We start from the raw sequence: 19248 nt of genomic DNA on the forward strand, positions 1-19248 counted from the left end.
CTCTGGCTATGAAAGAAGTATCTCGAATTTTGGTTTGGGCGGAATCCAGCTCCTGTCTAATCTCTGCGGTTCATATCCCAGGTGTAGACAATTGGGAAGCGGATTATCTCAGTCGCCAAACGTTGCATCCGGGCGAATGGTCTCTTCACCCAGAGGTATTTCTTCAGATTGTTCAATTGTGGGGGCTCCCAGAGATAGATCTGATGGCCTCTCATCTAAACAAGAAACTTCCCAGGTATCTGTCCAGATCCCGGGATCCTCAGGCGGAGGCAGTGGATGCATTATCACTTCCTTGGAAGTATCATCCTGCCTATATCTTTCCGCCTCTAGTTCTTCTTCCAAGAGTAATCTCCAAGATTCTGAGGGAATGCTCGTTTGTTCTGCTAATAGCTCCGGCATGGCCTCACAGGTTTTGGTATGCGGATCTTGTCCGGATGGCATCTTGCCAGCCATGGACTCTTCCGTTAAGACCAGACCTTCTGTCACAAGGTCCTTTTTTCCATCCGGATCTGAAATCCTTAAATTTAAAGGTATGGAGATTGAACGCTTGATTCTTGGTCATAGAGGTTTCTCTGACTCCGTGATTAATACTATGTTACAGGCTCGTAAATCTGTATCTCGAGAGATATATTATAGAGTCTGGAAGACTTATATTTCTTGGTGTCTTTCTCATCATTTTTCTTGGCATTCTTTTAGAATACCGAGAATTTTACAGTTTCTTCAGGATGGTTTAGATAAGGGTTTGTCCGCAAGTTCTTTGAAAGGACAAATCTCCGCTCTTTCTGTTCTTTTTCACAGAAAGATTGCTATTCTTCCTGATATTCATTGTTTTGTACAAGCTTTGGTTCGTATAAAACCTGTCATTAAGTCAATTTCTCCTCCTTGGAGTTTGAATTTGGTTCTGGGAGCTCTTCAAGCTCCTCCGTTTGAACCTATGCATTCATTGGACATTAAATTACTTTCTTGGAAAGTTTTGTTCCTTTTGGCCATCTCTTCTGCTAGAAGAGTTTCAGAATTATCTGCTCTTTCGTGTGAGTCTCCTTTTCTGATTTTTCATCAGGATAAGGCGGTGTTGCGAACTTCTTTTGAATTTTTACCTAAAGTTGTGAATTCCAACAACATTAGTAGAGAAATTGTGGTTCCTTCATTATGTCCTAATCCTAAGAATTCTAAGGAGAAATCATTGCATTCTTTGGATGTTGTTAGAGCTTTGAAATATTATGTTGAAGCTACGAAATCTTTCCGTAAGACTTCTAGTCTATTTGTTATCTTTTCCGGTTCTAGGAAAGGCCAGAAAGCTTCTGCCATTTCTTTGGCATCTTGGTTGAAATCTTTAATTCATCTTGCCTATGTTGAGTCGGGTAAAATTCCGCCTCAAAGAATTACAGCTCATTCTACTAGGTCAGTATCTACTTCCTGGGCGTTTAGGAATGAAGCTTCGGTTGACCAGATCTGCAAAGCAGCAACTTGGTCCTCTTTGCATACTTTTACTAAATTCTACCATTTTGATGTATTTTCTTCTTCTGAAGCAGTTTTTGGTAGAAAAGTTCTTCAGGCAGCGGTTTCAGTTTGAATCTTCTGCTTATGTTTTTTGTTAAACTTTATTTTGGGTGTGGATTATTTTCAGCAGGAATTGGCTGTCTTTATTTTATCCCTCCCTCTCTAGTGACTCTTGTGTGGAAAGATCCACATCTTGGGTAGTCATTATCCCATACGTCACTAGCTCATGGACTCTTGTTAATTACATGAAAGAAAACATAATTTATGTAAGAACTTACCTGATAAATTCATTTCTTTCATATTAACAAGAGTCCATGAGGCCCACCCTTTTTTGTGGTGGTTATGATTTTTTTGTATAAAGCACAATTATTCCAATTCCTTATTTTATATGCTTTCGCACTTTTTTCTTATCACCCCACTTCTTGGCTATTCGTTAAACTGATTTGTGGGTGTGGTGAGGGGTGTATTTATAGGCATTTTAAGGTTTGGGAAACTTTGCCCCTCCTGGTAGGAATGTATATCCCATACGTCACTAGCTCATGGACTCTTGTTAATATGAAAGAAATGAATTTATCAGGTAAGTTCTTACATAAATTATGTTTTTTGTGTTGACTGTCCCTTTAAGTTCATACCTTCTATAAGTTGTGCAAAGCTTTCTACAAAACAGCCAAGATATTCTATTGCTGCAAAGAGTAAAATATTAATTGCTAATATTACTTTTAGTATGTTTGTTTTTTTATTCTGTGTCAGCAGTCTCCTCAAGTTTCCTGGATTTACTTGAAAATAGATATAACATGAGTACACAGAACTAATTACATCTCTCTCCACAAAGCCCCTTTCACGTAACTGTGTCCTACTGCTAGAAGAATTTATTATCAGCAGTCTTTTTGATGGAGGATACTGAAGCAACTTAGAAATGAGCAGAAACCGATGCAAAAAAAAATGTATACGTGTGCATCAAAAAGCAATGGATATGGAAAATGTACTATCAAAACTGTATACAGCTGATATCCTATACTATAAAAGGCCAAGTGTGTTTGTCCGAAGCTGTCATGCGCAGTAGAGACAGCACGCGGACAAACACACTGGCCTAAGTCCCTACCTGTTCTGCCGACTGCGCCGAGCAGAAGTGGGCGGGGCCGATCGTGAAGGGGGCGGGGCCTAACGTGAAAGCCCGTGAAGGGGGCGGAGCCTAGCGTGAAGGCCCGTGAAGGGCCGTGGAGAGAGCTCAAACAGCTCAAGAGAGGGTGGAGGGATGTGGGGAGATGTTGGGAGAGGGGGGAGATGTGCAGTGAGGGGGGAGATGTGGAGAGATGTGGGAGATGTGGAGTGAGGGGGGAGATGTGGAGAGAGGGGAGAGATGTGGGGAGATGTGGAGTGAGGGGGGAGATGTGGAGAGAGGGGGGAGATGTGGAGAGAGGGGAGAGATGTGGGGAGAGGGGGGAGATGTGGAGAGAGGGGGGAGATGTGGAGAGAGGGGGGAGATGTGGAGAGAGGGGAGAGATGTGGGGAGAGGGGGGAGATGTGGAGTGAGGGGGGAGATGTGGAGAGAGGGGGGAGATGTGGAGAGAGGGTAGAGATGTGGGGAGAGGGGGATATGTGGAGTGTGGGGGGAGATGTGGAGAGAGGGGGGAGAATTGGAGAGAGGGGGGAGATGTGGAGAGAGGGGGGAGATGTGGAGAGAGGGGGGAGATGTGGAGTGAGGGGGGAGATGTGGAGAGAGGGGAGCGATGTGGGGAGATGTGGAGAGAGGGGGGAGATGGGGGGAGATGGGGAGAGATGTGGGGAGAGGGGGGAGATGTGGAGAGAGGGGGGGAGATGTGGGGAGAGAGAGAGGGGGGAGAGAGAGGGGGAGAGAGAGAGGGGGAGAGGGAGAGAGAGAGACAGAGAGAGAGGGGGGAGAGGGAGAGAGAAAGAGAGGAGAGAGAGAATGAGAGGGAGAGAGAGAGAGGGGGGAGAGAGAGAGAGGGGGGGGAGAGGGAGAGAGAGGGGGGGAGGGGAGAGAGAGAGAGGAGAGACACAGAGAGAGGGGAGAGTGAGAGGGGGGGGGGAGAGACAGAGGGGGGGAGAGAGAGAGGGGGGAGAGATAGAGGGGCAAGAGAGAGAGAGAGGAGAGACAGAGGGGGGAGAGAGAGAGGAGAGAGAGAGAGGGGGAGAAAGAGAGAGAGGGGAGAGAGAGAGGGGAGAGAGAGAGAGAGAGAGAGAGGGGGAGAGAGAGACAGAGAGAGGGGAGAGAGAAAGAGAGAGGCGAGAGAGAGGAGGCGAGAGAGAGAGGGGGGGAGAGAGAGAGAGAGAGAGAGAGAGAGAGAGAGGGGTGAGATAGAGAGAGAGGGGAGAGAGAGAGGGGAGAGAGAGAGAAAGGGGGGAGAGAGAGAAAGAGAGAGAGGGGGGAGAGAGAGAGGGGAGCGAGAGAGAGAGGGGAGCGAGAGAGAGGGGGAGATGGAGAGAGAGAGGGGGAGAGAGCGCAAAAGAGAGGGGGAGAGAGAAAGCAAAAGAGAGTGGGAGGGAGAGAACGCCAGGGGTGGGACCACTGTAATGCAAAAAATGGCCCGTGTGAACGGGCTTTAGGACTAGTTAGAATATAAAGAACGTCCCTTCTATGTAATGCCTCGTTTTAAATCTTTCAACCTGTATGCAAACCTGTTGCATATTTATAGGAAAGCTTAAACAGGTGTATATAATTTGTGGAGAGTATGATACCCTTCTCTGAGCCAATACGATAATTTGCCAACATCTAATTTCATTACATGCCACTTGACCACTAAAGTTTTATATACGAGTTATGTACTGTGGTTACTGTGTGGGAAGTAAGAATTTATTGTATTTAATTTCAAAGCTTAATTTTCAATGTTAAATGTTTAAATATATTTGAAGCTGTCATTGTCTTACAGAATATGGTTTTTACATTTTTCATGGTTTTCTTATAATTACAGATTGACCCAGCCTTGGAAGAATTAATAAGCAAGAAAAATGTGAGCTTGGAATCTGAGTTTGAGGTACATTATATTATTATATATATGGTTTGCAAAAACAGATTTTCCTCTTGCTTAGTTTTTGAAGTTTCAGAGCTAAGTGGTTGGGTGGGTATTTCTCACTAAAATTAGACAAAACCAACTATGTTTGCCTTGTCATTATCCATCTATATAAAACCTGACATGTCTGTAGCTTCTTTCAGAGTCCATGTAGCCTGTGATTAATGGTAAATAAGGAATAGACCACCCATATTCAAAGAAATATATTGAAGAGATATTAAAATTACGTTCTTTTTTGTAAATGTGCATATTTTTGATAGTGTTTCATGTGCGTTTAAAATGTTACAATTTCGGTCTTGCAGAGTATACAAAAGTATAAATTAAAGATATATTGGAATTTTTTTCTTAGCTAAAAAAAAAAAGTTTGTCTTGTTTAAAGCGACATGGTAGTGCAACTGCCTGATTAACCCCTTCACTCCCAGGAATTTCAGATAAGAACTTGGCCAAAATACCGGAGAATTTTTTTTAGCATTTTTGCTATCACTCCATTTAAACAGAAATAGAGCCTTTTTTATTATTATTATTATTTAAGTGTCAAAACTATACATATTTTTCAGGTAGACAACCCAAGGTATTGATCTAGGTCCATTTTGGTATATTTATGCCACCATTTCAACATCAAATGTGATTATATAAAAATAACCTTTTCATAAATTTTGGGTTTCTCACTTAAATTATTTACATACCTCTTGTGCAATCGTGGTACAAATTTATGTAAAAGCTTTTCTGGGATCCCCTTTATAAATAGCAGACATCCATGGCTTAGCCATTAATTTTTAGTAATTAGAATGCCACTAATTGCAGCTGCGCACCACACATCTATTATTCCCAGCAGTGAAGGGGTTAATCAGTTAGCTTGAAAGGGTACTTTTTAGCTGCAGTGTAAAGATTACCCTCACACCTCCCACCCCCTGATCCCTCCTAAACAGCTCTCTTCCCAAACCACCATCTTATGTACTGGCAGACTGTCTGCCAGTATGCTGCTTAGTTGTTGTTTTTTAACCGCCTCCCACTAATTTCAGCAATCTTTAGTACTAGCAGCTGTCTGCCAGTACCTATACATACGTTTATTTTTTATTTATTTTTTTCATTTATTTTTCTGTAGTGTAGTGGTCACAGTGTTACTGTCTGTAATGATCAGGCATCTGCCTTCATATGGAACCGGAGCGGTCCATATGCAGGCAAAAGTCTGGACTCAGGAGCTTCCTGCAGCTCCGACGTATAAATACGTCATGTGGTACGATAGGCAAAGTACCGCATGATGTAAATATACGTCATTTTGGGTTAAGGGGTTAATGAAAACTAGCTGTGAGACTGCCTCTGCTAATTATCACAACAGCCATGTCTGCTCAGAACTAGGGGTACTTTTAACTATATGTCTAAACTCTTTGTGGGGAGAATTAGAGCATGCATTTTTTGGACTGCAGTTCCCCTTAAAACCAAAGTTTTCTTGTCCTACTTGGAGAGGTGTCTCCCTCTACACCAGTAAAACAGAAGCAGTTTGGTATTAGTAGGCGCTAAAAAAACATTACTGCAGTATAAATTTCAACTTCAATTTCAACTGCTTTTACAATGCACTTTCATGATAGATTTTTTTGGTACAATGTCCCTTTAAGCTATATTTTTAAGTCACCCTTCAGTTCATATCTATTGCCTAGATAGACATTTGTCTAATATTGTTCAACACTGGTAGATGATTTCTCTTGCGCTTATTAAAATAAGATTGAATCCAGGAATTAGTGTTCGAATAATAAACACTTTGGCTAGAGTTACTTTTATCTCATAGCATTAAAAAGTAAACATTTTTTATGTTGCTCATGTTATAAACAGTAGAATATTGTACAATACAGTACAATAAATCTGCACTGCTTACGGTTTAAATGTAGGGTTTTGTTTTTGCTTTTGTTTGACACATACTTAATCGGCACGCTAGTGGACTATAAATCAGATGCTGACAATTTTAAAGGGACATAATATTGCAATAAGAAAAACATCTAGAATATTTTCTTATTGCACTATATATTGCCTATCATTATGTGTTTAAACCCCACAAAGGAGCTAAAAGCAATGTTATAGTCCGTTCCGGAAAGGCATTGCCATTCTTAAGCGGAACCAATCAGAAGCGTCTTATACGTATCCAGCAATTAGTGGCCTGTGTTATAGGCAAGCAATAGTGCAATCAGCAAATGCCTATTGTATTAGGGCATTTCTTACTGCAGTTTTAACTCTACAAGGAACATGGCAACCCCAAGCGATCATTTTATCCTTCATTTGGTCTCACCAGTGAGGTACAGCCATATTCCTCTAACCACATTGGGGAAGGAGTCCATGTCTGGTTTCCCCTTTTTCCCTTATGGAGACTAAATAAATACAGAAGGAGAAGTACACTCTCAGGAAGGAACACCAGCTCAAAAACTTGTTCTATAGCGATTTTACCTGGGTGCAGCTTCTTTTAGCCAAATAACACTTTTCACAGAGAAGTATATCATTTTGAAGGGGAAACCAGAGGTGGATTCCTTGCCCAATGTGCTTAGAGGAATGTGGCTACACCTCACTGACGAAGCCCAATGAAGGCCGAAACGATCGTCTGGGTTTGCCTTGTTCAGATAGGGATTGCATGGTATTTCTGTGGAGATTTCTTTGGACAAGGCTCAAAAATTCCTTTTTTTTGCTAAGCGATTTTGGACATTATTTGCTTAAATCCTAAGAATGCGGCTAGAAGAGAATTAAGATTAAAGTCTTATTCTGCTGATATGGTGTCATGAGTAGACTTTTACATCTTTCTTTTCAGGGTAAGATTTGGTCCAGGCCTGGATATTTTTGTCGCTATCATAACTGGCGTTAAAGGGGCTTTCTTACCTCAGGACAAATGCTCCAAGGGCAAGTCTAGTCCGGGACTTTTTCATTCTTTTCAGCAGTCCAGAAATCAGAAGTCCTCGTCCTTTAGCTCAAAAAGGTTGTCTCTTATCAAAATATCAATCAAGAGATTGTTGTCACTTGTTGGTGTCCTTCTCCAAAAAACTAAAGAAAGACTTTTACACAACTTAGATGTAGTCAGAGCTTTGAAGTTTTATCTTCAAGCTGCTTAGGAATTCAGACAGTCTTCTAAGTCTTCTTCCTTGTTTCTTCATTTTTCCGACCAATGTAGAGGTCAGAAGGCTACTGCAGTCACTTTAGCTTCTTGGCTGAAACATCTGATTCACAGGGCCTACATTGAGGCGGGAGAATCTCTTCTCCACCCCGTTTGGCAGGAAAGTTCTCCAGGCTCTAGGTATGTTGGGTAATTTATGTCTGCCTATTAGTAGAGTGAAGTTTGATCCATATGTCAAATGTTTTGGACTCTCTCACCACCATAAAAAAATAATTTATCAGGTAAGCAGAAATTATGTTTTATGTAGTATACACATGCACTTGTACACAACAAATAATTATGTGGCAACTTAAACATTGCTTGCTCCTAGATTTTGAACCAATTTGTCAAGCCCTGACAAATATTTTTCAAACCAAAAATTTGATTTTGTCTCAGTGTTATAATGTAATCTTGATTAATAAGCATCAACTGATTTCAATATTTTACTACTTTTTATATAATAATGAGATAAAACCAGTTGGTGATGGTCGGCTCAGTCTTTTGAACCATACTGTATATACACACATACTTGTGTTTTACAGGTTAATAAACTTGGGCTAATGAGTTGATAGTGGTTGTTTTATTGTGTTGGGGGGCTTGGGGTCATAGAGGTTAGCAGTATTTGCATTTATGGGCCTCTAGAGACTTGTAGTTAGCATTAATTTCAATGGCTGGGAAGATAATTTGGTTTGGGGAATTTACTTTATGGGGGTCTCAGGGGGCTTAAGGTTGGTGTTAATAGCTCTATTTAAGACTTGGTACATGTAGAAAATTGATTGTGCTAGGAGGTAGTATTGTAGGGATTCATAGGATATAGTCATTACAAAGCTGTAGCCAATCCTAGCAGTACACTTTTTTTATCTTTAATTTTTTTGTGCATGCTCAGTTTACATGTTAATTGTCTTTTGGTGTAATGAGAAAATATAGCTCAAATTAAACTTTTAATCAATGAAACCTATACACAGCTTTAATACAAGCATCAGAATGCTGATTATTTTATTGCAGCAAAGTGTTTGGACATTTAAAATAGTTAATTATAAAATTATACAACATTATATGGAATTGTTAATTGCACACATCATGAAATATTAGTGGTTATATGAAAAATCACATTAGACATTCTTTTCGTTATAGAGTGAATTATCTATTATTTAACCTACTGGTTTTTCTTAAAGTCCAAAAGATAAAAAATTATGTATTGGGCATTTAATGTTTGTGATTGTGGAGTGGCTAATGTTTGTTTTTTTTTATGCATATGCTATCTATGATGATTTAAAAAATAAATAAAACACTACTCAAATTTGACTTTAAAGGCACATTAAACACCTGTAATTCCATTCTGACACACTGTTATATTTCATTGGCTGCACACTTTATAACTGGCTACAGCAGAGAATGTAACCTAAGTTACAACATGGAAGCTTCCATTGTTTTATAGACACTAAAACTATACACTTATTTTGCTAATATTTAAACAGCTAATGTAACTTTAAAAAATACATCTGCATATTATTCTCAGACTAATATTTCCTTTGAATGCATCATTCTATCTAGCATTTATTTAGTGCTTTATGTCCCTTTTAAGTGCTCTGAGCATGCATACTGTAAGTATTTGGATTTGAGTGCACAGGGCGCTTACCAATGTATACTAGTTGAGCCCAATGCATGAAAAGTTGTTACCAAACCGGTTACAACCTTTATCAGAACAATTAATTCAAACAAAGTTGTATTGCAAAAAACATCATAGTTCAGCATTTCAAAACTTTTATTTTCAAATAGTTTTTTCACTTCTAATTAATTTTATGTGTATCATTTAAAGGTGACAATATTCCATACATTTTTTTTTTTTAAATTTTAAATAAAGCTTTATTGAAACAATCTAAATTTCTGACAACATAATCTTGAGTATATACAATGCTTTTCTTCATCATCACACAAATATATGTCATATCAACTACTAATGACGTTATGGCTGTTAACAATGTTCAATTATCTTCCTTCTTGGCCCCTGATAAATCAGGACTTGCCTGTCTTTGATCTTAAGTCTGATTAAAAATAAAAGGTAACAATGCGGTTATCTAATACTCTTTATGCATATTTCAAGGTTATCCATGTTTAGCAATTAATGTGTGTATGAGATGTATGAGGAGAAATCTCTGCTGCGTCTCTGCCCTATGTCCCCCATTCTAATTTCCATTCCTGTGTGTTAGAATTATCTTTTGTAATCCATCAGCTATTTATTTGTTGTGTACTGGCAATGTGTTGCTTCCACCTCATCATCATTAGCTCATGTGTTTCCACTGTGCCCACTCTAAGGTGGTGATATCTTTCCATTGATAGCAAATGTTCTACCTGGGCCCTCCATTCTAACACCGTGGGCACTGTGGCCGATTTCCAGTGCCTTGGGATCAATATTTTAGCACTATTAATAAGCAATACCAACAGATCTTTTGCTACTTTATCAGTCAATTTGGGGAGCACCATGTAGAAAAGAATTAGTGGGTCATTGGGTATCTGTTTCCCTACTATGTCTGTCATTTGTTTTATTATCTCCACCCAATATGTGTCCAGTCTGTCACATTTCCACCATATATGTGTGGGATTCCCTTCCTCGCCACACCCCCTCCAGCACAATTTACTTGTTGTCTTATATATCTTATGTAGCCTGCTTGGAGTTAGGTACCACCTTGTTAGAAATTTGTAATTTGTTTCTATTATCCTCGTGGATACTGATGACTTTTTAGTGGCTTGAAAGGCTTTGCGCCATTCAGTACTATCAATATTAACGCCTAGTTCTGCCTCCCACACTTTAGTATAAGGTGGTAGTTGGCGTTCATATTCTACCAGCAATTGCTTATACAATATGGATATTCCATGTCTAGGTGTGTTATTCTGGCAACATAAGTTCTCGTATGGCGTGAGCCGCCTTGTTAGTTGTTGTTTGTATGAGTGAGTGTCTATAAAGTACCTCATCTCTGTATGTGAGTACCAGCTCAAACCTATTTCTGGTGGTTTTCATTAATATCCTTCAGTGTTCTCAACCTTTTGTCCTGAAGTAATACAGCAATAACCTTGTTTTTTATATGGACTCCATGCTCTGTGTGCGTGTCTCTGATATTCCAAGGTAATGTTTTGTTGTTACAGATAGGGAGCATCGGGGAATGTATGCCTGATATATTTGTAGAGTGGCTATCCTCTTGTCCCATGTCACAAAAAATTCAGTCATAATGGGGGTATTTTGGGATTACTTCTGGTCTCTGTCTGTTGGGAGTCCAAGCTGCCAATATTCCATACATTTTTAAATATAAAAATTGCTATTTAATGATAAGCAAGGTATAGTTTGTTTACAAGGATGCAACAAAATAATTCAGTGGTTCTGTCTTAAAGTGAATGTCAATTTTATCAGCCTCTAATGTTAATACTGATATTAATTAGTATAATCGCCAAGTTTTTTTCTTTTACAAAGATATGACGAGTCCACGGATTTCATCCTTTCATGTGGGATATTAACCTCCTCCTAACAGGAAGTGGCAAAGAGCACCACAGCAGAGCTGTATATATAGCCCCTCCCTTCCCCTCCACCTCCAGTCATTCTCTTTGCCTGTGTTATACTAGGAAGACATGGTAAAGTGAGGTGTTAGTTTTAGTTTCTTCAATCAAGAAGTTTGTTATTTTAAATGGTACCGGTGAGTACTATTTTCCTCAGGGGGATATGGAAGAAGATTTCTGGCCTGAGGTTGATGATCTTAGCAGTTGTAACTAAGATCCATGCTGGTTCCCACAAGACTTCTGAAGGTAACATGAGACATCTTCAGTGTGGAGACCGGTTTCATGCTACAAGCAGCATTAAAGGGACATTATACACTCATTTTTTCTTTGCATAAATGTTTTGTAGATGATCTATTTATATAGCCCATACAGTTTTATTTTAAAATAAATGTATAGTTTTGCTTATTTTTAAATAACATTGCTCTGATTTTCAGATTCCTAACCAAGCCCCAAAGTTTTATGTGAATACTGTCAGCTACCTTCTCCAGCTTGCTGCTGTTTGTGTAAAGGGTCTTTTCATATGCAAAAGAAGGGGGAGGGGGGGAGTGTCTTATTTGCCACTTGCAGTGGGCTTTCCAGCTACCTTTTCAACAGAGCCAAACTGACAGCTTCTAAGTAAGTTTTTAAACAGTTTTATACTGGATTTTTATATCAGTATCTGTGCATCTTATTCTTTATAGTAGTGTCTATTACATGCAGTTATATGAAAATGAGTGTATACTGTGCCTTTAAGGTATGTACAGCCTTTTTTTTGAGGAGATTTGGTATATCAGAATTGGCTGGCATTTATTTCCCTGAATGGGAATGGGGTAAGCAGTATTCCTATTTTATATAAAGGGTATTACTGGAGTCCCTGATTTTATTTTATGGTTGACTTATGGGCATTGTGTGACACTATGGGCATTCAGTGAAAAACGATATATAACGTTTTTATTTCTGTCATGCATATGTTTGTTTACTGGTGCATTTGAGGGGTTGTAGGCATTAGCTGTTTAAACTTGTGAAACTGCTTTCCATGCTGTTGTGTTTGGGACTACTTCGGCATTTGACCTCAATGGGTGTGGCCTATTTTCACGCGCTCAGATGCGCACTTTCTTCAGGCTAGGCAGCAGCAAGCAGTAACTCCTGTGGCTCCTGGACTGTGCAAGCTGGTCTGAAGTGTTGCAAAGTTATTTCGAAGTACCCTGGGGGCAGGTAGGCGCCACAGCAGAGCTGTGGGGAGGTGCAGAGGGTATTTTTGTCTATAAAATGACTAATTTTTGATATAAGTACTTTAGAGCCTTATTTTCTGCCCTTGCTTCAGGGTGCAGTAATTTTTGGATAAACCAACGATCGTAGGTTAAATTTTGAGATAATTTAACTTTTTTTGAGCATTTTGGAATTTTTTTTCACTTTTTCTTTTCTTAAAGGCGAAGTACACATTTTTTCTAAAGTTTATTTTATGCACAAAATAAGTGTTTCAACGACATGTCTGACATTGAGGATTCTCATTGTTCTATGTGTTTAGAATTTTTTTTCACTTTTTCTTTTCTGAAAGGCGAAGTACACATTTTTTCTAAAGTTTATTTTATGCACAAAATAAGTGTTTCAACGACATGTCTGACATTGAGGATTCTCATTGTTCTATGTGTTTAGAAGCTATTGTGCAACCCCCTCTAACATTGTGTAACTCTTGTACTGAAAGAGCCTTACATTGTAAAGACCATATATTAGGTCAAGAAAGTGTGCCTAAGGATGATTCTCAGTCTGAAGAGAATCAGGATATGCCATCCAATTCTCCCCAAGTGTCACAACCTTTAACGCCCACACAAGCAACGCCAAGTACTTCTAGTGCGTCTAATTCTTTTACTCTGCAGATGGCTGCAGTTATGTCAACTACCCTTACAGAGGTATTGTCTAAATTACCAGTGTTGCAGGGTAAACGCAGTAGGTCAGGTATTAATGTAAATACTGAATCCTCTGATGCTTTATTAGCTATTTCCGATGTTCCCTTTCAGTGCTCTGAGTTGGGGATCAGGGAATTACTGTCTGAGGGTGAAATTTCAGATTCAGGGAATGTTTTACCTCAGACAGATTCAGACACTATGTCATTTAAATTTAAGCTTGAACACCTCCGCCTGTTAATTAGGGAGGTTTTAGCGACTCTGGATGATTGTGACCCTATTGTGATTCCTCCAGAGAAACTGTGTAAAATGGATAAATATTTGGAAGTACCTACTTACACTGATGTTTTTCCGGTTCCTAAAAGAATTTCGGAAATTATTAGAAAGTAATGGGATAGACCAGGTATACCGTTTTCTCCCCTCCTAATTTTAAGAAAATGTTTCCCATATCAGATACCATTCGGGACTCTTGGCAAACGGTCCCTAAGGTAGAGGGAGCTATATCTACCCTAGCTAAGCGTACTACTATACCCATTGAGGATAGTTGTGCTTTCAAAGACCCTATGGATAAGAAATTAGAGGGTCTACTAAAGAAATTATTTGTTAATCAGGGGTTTCTTTTACAACCTATGGCTTGCATTGTTCCAGTAACTACTGCAGCAGCTTTTTGGTTTGAGGCTCTAGAAGAGTCTCTTAAGGTTGAGACTCCATTAGATGACATTTTAGATAGAATTAAGGCTCTCAAGCTTGCTAATTCTTTTATTACTGATGCAGCTTTTCACATTGCTAAATTAGCAGCAAAGGATGCAGGATTTGCTATTTTAGCACGTAGAGCATTGTGTCTCAAATCTTTGTCTGCTGATGTGTCATCAAAACATAAGCTTTTAGCTATTCCCTTTAAAGGTAAGACCCTTTTTGGGCCAGAATGGAAGGAAATCATTTCTGATATTACAGGATGTAAAGGCCATGCCCTACCTCAGGATAAGTCGGTTAAAATGAGGGGTAAACAGAATAATTTTCTTTCTTTTCGGAACTTTAAAGGAGGACCCCCGCTGCTTTTTCCTCAAAGCAGGAAGGGAATTTTACCCAATCTAAGTCAGTCTGGAGACCCAATCAGAACTGGAATAAGGGTAAACAATCCAAAAAGCCTGCTGCTGCTCCTAAGACAGCATGAAGGGGTGGCCCCCGATCCGGGACCGGATCTAGTAGGGGGCAGACTCTCTTTCTTTGCTCAGGCTTGGGTAAGAGATGTTCAATTGGAATTAAAGGACTTTCTCCAAAGAGGGAGATTTCATCTTTTAAAGTTATCTGCAAACCAGATAAAAAGAGAGGCGTTCTTACGCTGTGTAAAAGACCTTTCGACTATGGGTGTAATTTGTCCAGTCCCAAAATTGGAACAGAGACAGGGGTTTTACTCAAAACTATTTGTGGTTCCCAAAAAAGAGGGAACGTTCAGACCCATCTTAGACCTCAAGTGTCTAAACAAATTTCTAAGAGTTCCATCATTCAAGATGGAGACAATACGAACAATTTTACCAATGATCCAGGAATGTCAATATATGACTACTGTGGACTTGAAGGATGCTTACCTTCATATTCCAATTCACAAGGATCATCATCAGTTTCTAAGGTTTGCCTTCTTGGACAAACATTATCAGTTTGTGGCTCTTCCCTTCGGGTTGGCTATCTACAGCACCCAGAATCTTCACAAAGGTTCTAGGGTCTCTTTTGGCGGTTCTTGGACCGCAAGGCATAGTGGTGGCGCCTTATCTGGATAATATTCTGATTCAGGCGTCAACATATCATCTGACAAAATCTCACACACACACTGTGTTGTCTTTTCTGAGAACTCACGGCTGGAAGGTGAACATAGAGAAGAGTTCACTTGTTCCACAGACAATTGTTCCTTTCTTGGGAACTCTGATAGACTCAGTAGCCATGAAAATATTTTCGACAGAGGTCAGAAAATCAAACATTCTAAATACTTGCCGAGCACTTCAGTCCATTCCTCGGCCATCAGTGGCTCAGTGTATGGAGGTAATTGGATTAATGGTAGCAGCAATGGACATAGTTCCGTTTGCTCGCTTTCATCTCAGACCACTGCAGCTGTGCATGCTCGGACAGTGGAATGGGGATTATGCGGACTTATCTCCTCAGATAAATCTGGATCAAGAGACCAGAAACTCTCTTCTTTGGTGGTTGTCGCCGGATCATCTGTCCCAAGGACTTGTTTCCGCAGACCTTCGTGGGTGATAGTGACAACGGATGCCAGTCTTCTGGGCTGGGGTGCAGTTTGGAACTCCCTGAATGCTCAGGGTGTTTGGACTCAAGTGGAGTCTCTTCTTCCAATCAATATTCTGGAATTGAGAGCAATATTCAATGCGCTTCAGGTGTGTCCTCAGTTGGCTTTGGCCAAATTCATCAGATTCCAGTCGGACAACATTACGACTGTGGCATATATCAATCATCAGGGGGGAACAAGGAGTTCCTTAGCGATGATAGAAGTATCCAAGATAATCCGTTGGACGGAGGCCCACTCTTGTCGTCTGTCAGCGATCTACATCCCAGGAGTAGAGAACTGGGAAGCGGATTTTCTAAGTCGACAGACTTTTCATCCGGGGCAGTGGGAACTTCACCCGGAGGTATTTGCCTCATTGATTCTCAGATGGGGCAAACCAGAGTTGGATTTGATGGCATCTCGACAAAATGCCAAGCTTCCAAGATACGGATCCCGGTCAAGGGATCCTCAGGCCGAACTGATAGATGCCTTGGCAGTGCCTTGGTTGTTCAGCCTAGCTTATGTGTTTCCACCATTTCCTCTCCTCCCACGTGTGATTGCTCGAATCAAACAGGAGAGAGCATGTGTGGCCATGCAGGACTTGGTATGCGGATCTAGTGGACATGTCCTCTCTGCGACCGAGGAAACTTCCATTGAGACAGGACCTTCTCATTCAAGGTCCTTTCCAACATCCAAATCTAATTTCTCTGCAGCTGACTGCGTGGAGATCAGTGTTAATTTCGTCGACTAAAGCTAGACTAAAATGACAATAAAACTAAAGAAATAAATACGACTAAAACTAAAATGGCATTTTAGTCAACAGACTATATGACTAAAACTAAATCAAAATTATATTTTAGTCAAAAGACTATGACTAAAACTAAATCATTTGCTGTCAAAATTAACACTTGTTATATACCACAACAGTTAAATATGTATTGCATGTTCAAATCTTAATACCATAAATAAAAATAGGTTAATAAAAAGAGTATGGGCTTAAGTTATGCTGTGCCTGTGCTAGCTGCATAAACTTTTTGTTGTGTTGAGCTACTTGATACTTGTTTTAATTATTGACAGAGAACTGTTGACATTTTTATATTGGGTAATATGTGCAAAGGCATTACAGCCAGTACAGTTTACAGATTTTTTTTTATATTTTAAAGTTGCACTTCTGTTTGTTTATGAAACTTGGCTTTATATAATTTTAAGTTTAATAAAGACGTTATATAGCACAACGGCTAAATCTGTATCAGTATTGCATATTTAAAACTTAATACCATAAATAATATCAAGTGTTATGTTTACTCCTGGAGTATATAATGAGTTTGGAAATTATAGAGAAATGCATAAATAATACATTACACTTCAACTAAACCCCTTAGATTTTAGTCGACTAAAATCTACTAGAGATTTAGTTGACTAAAACTAGACTAAAACTAAAACAATTCAGATGACTAAAACTAGACTAAAACTAAAATGGAATTTTAGTCAAAAGACTAAAACTAAGACTAAATCGAAATTTGCTGTCAAAATTAACACTGGTGGAGATTGAACGCTTGATTTTATCGAAGAGAGGATTCTCTGATTCAGTCATCAGTACTTTGATACAGACCAGAAAGCCTGTCACTAGAAAGATCTATCATAAGATATGGCATAAAAATCTTTATTGGTGTGAATCCAAGGGTTACTCATGGAGTAAAGTTAGGATTCCTAGGATTCTGTCTTTTCTCCAAGAAGGATTGGAGAAAGGGTTATCAGCGAGTTCCTTAAAGGGACAAATTTCAGCTTTGTCAATTCTGTTTCACAAGCGTTTGGCAAATATGCCAGATGTTCAGTCTTTTTGTCAGCCTCTATCTAGAATTAAGCCTGTATATAGACCCATTACTCCTCCCTGGAGTTTGAATTTAGTTCTTCGAGTTCTTCAAGGGGTTCCATTTGAACCTATGCATTCCATGGATATCAAATTGTTATCTTGGAAAGTTCTGTTTTTAGTTGCCATTTCTTCTGCTCGAAGAGTTTCTGAGCTTTCAGCACTACAGTGTGATTCTCCTTATCTCATTAATTCTGATAAAGTAGTTTTACGTACCAAACCTGGATTTCTTCCTAAGGTTGTTTCGAATAAGAATATTAATCAGGAAATTATTGTTCCTTCATTGTGTCCTTATCCTTCTAAGAAGGAGCGTCTGTTACATAACTTGGACGTGGTCTGTGCCTTAAAGTTTTACTTACAGGCAACTAAGGATTTCCGTCAGTCATCTTCATTTTTCATTGTTAATTCTGGAAAGCATAGGGGTCAGAAAGCTACGGCTACCTCTCTTTCTTTTTGGCTGAGAAGTATCATCCGCCTGGCATATGAGACTGCTGGACAGCAGCCTCCTGAAAGATCTACGGCTCATTCTACTAGGGCTGTGGCTTCCACATGGGCTTTTAAAAACGATGCATCTGTTGAACAGATTTGTAAGGCTGCAACTTGGTTGTCCCTTTATACTTTTTCCAAATTTTCCAAATTTGATACTTTTGCTTTTTTTCAGGCTATTTTTGGGAGAAAGGTTCTTCAAGCAGTGGTGCCTTCCGTTTAGGTTCCTGTCTTGTCCCTCCCTTTCATCCGTGTCCTATTGCTTTGGTATTGGTTTCCCACAAGTAAGGATGAAATCCGTGGACTTGTCATATCTTTGTAAAAGAAAAGTAAATTTATGCTTACCTGATAAATTAATTTCTTTTACGATATGACGAGTCCACGGCCCACCCTGTTCTTTTAAGACAGTTTTTCTTTATATTTTTTGTAAACTTCAGTCACCTCTGCACCTTTTAGCCTTTCCTTTTCTCTTCCTATAACCTTCGGCCAAATGACTGTTGGTGGAGGGGAAGGGAGGGGCTATATATACAGCTCTGCTGTGGTGCTCTTTGCCACTTCCTGTTAGCAGGAGGTTAATATCCCACAAGTAAGGATGAAATCCGTGGACTCCTCATATCATCTTAAAAGAAATTAATTTATCAGGTAAGCATAAATTTACTTTTTAATTTAAAATATATAGTTTATATAATTTTTTATTACCTAAATTAAGTCCATTTTCACTAGGACTCCTCCCAGCCGCAACTTTCTATTTCGGAGCATAGTGACATATAGAGCGGTCCCACCTGCTCTATACGTATCTCTAAAGCATGTGCCCGTTGATCGTTGGATCATGTGCAAAATTCCAACACAGTTTACCCACAACATAGTATTCATTGAATACTATCAGTGTTCGCAGCAGCAGACTTACAATCGTTGGCAATTATTGTAATTGCAATCATTGAGATTAACTCTATCTACATTTCTCATGTATATTTATCTGTTTCCGATTCTAGGGCTACAGAGCATGCGCGACGCGTGAATGCGCATAAAAACTGAACAAGCAAAATCGTCTTGAGCACATGCGCATTATACGTGTGTGTGACGTTGTAAACAAGAGGTTGAACTACCCCAGGGGGGAAAAGATAATTGGATAATTAAGGTCTAAAAATGTCAATCAAAGTGCAAATATGGTGGGCGGACGATCGTTGCTACGAACGAGCATATTAAAAGGTAGAATTGTGCGAATATAAACTGTTTTATAAAAAATCATGAATGAAAGTCCAGCTATTTTTAAAAGGGGAATTATGTGGCGTTACCGCATGTCACTAATTTGACATTCGCTTTAATTATCCAATGTTTTGAAATAGTTAAAGGGACACTGAACCAAATTTTTTTTTTCATGATTCAGATAGAGCATGAAATTTTAATTTTTCTTCTTTCTCTTGCTATCTTAATTTTAAAAGCAGGAATGTAAATCTTAGCAGCCAGCCCATTTTAGGTTCAGCATCATGGATAGCGCTTGCTTATTGAAGGCTGACATT

At 39.4% G+C, this 19248-nt stretch overlaps 1 protein-coding gene across 1 annotated transcript in view; it reads left to right on the forward strand.

The window, feature by feature from the left end:
• LOC128644994 (cytochrome c oxidase assembly protein COX16 homolog, mitochondrial) overlaps window positions 1-19248 on the forward strand; it is a 473186-nt gene that overhangs the window by 227176 nt on the left and 226762 nt on the right. The window contains exon 3 of the mRNA XM_053697698.1: window positions 4434-4496. Coding sequence (XP_053553673.1) covers window positions 4434-4496 — 63 coding nt within the window. The remainder of the gene's footprint in view (window positions 1-4433; window positions 4497-19248) is intronic.

This window comes from Bombina bombina, chromosome 1 (assembly GCF_027579735.1).
Source record: "Bombina bombina isolate aBomBom1 chromosome 1, aBomBom1.pri, whole genome shotgun sequence".
NCBI lineage: Eukaryota > Metazoa > Chordata > Amphibia > Anura > Bombinatoridae > Bombina > Bombina bombina.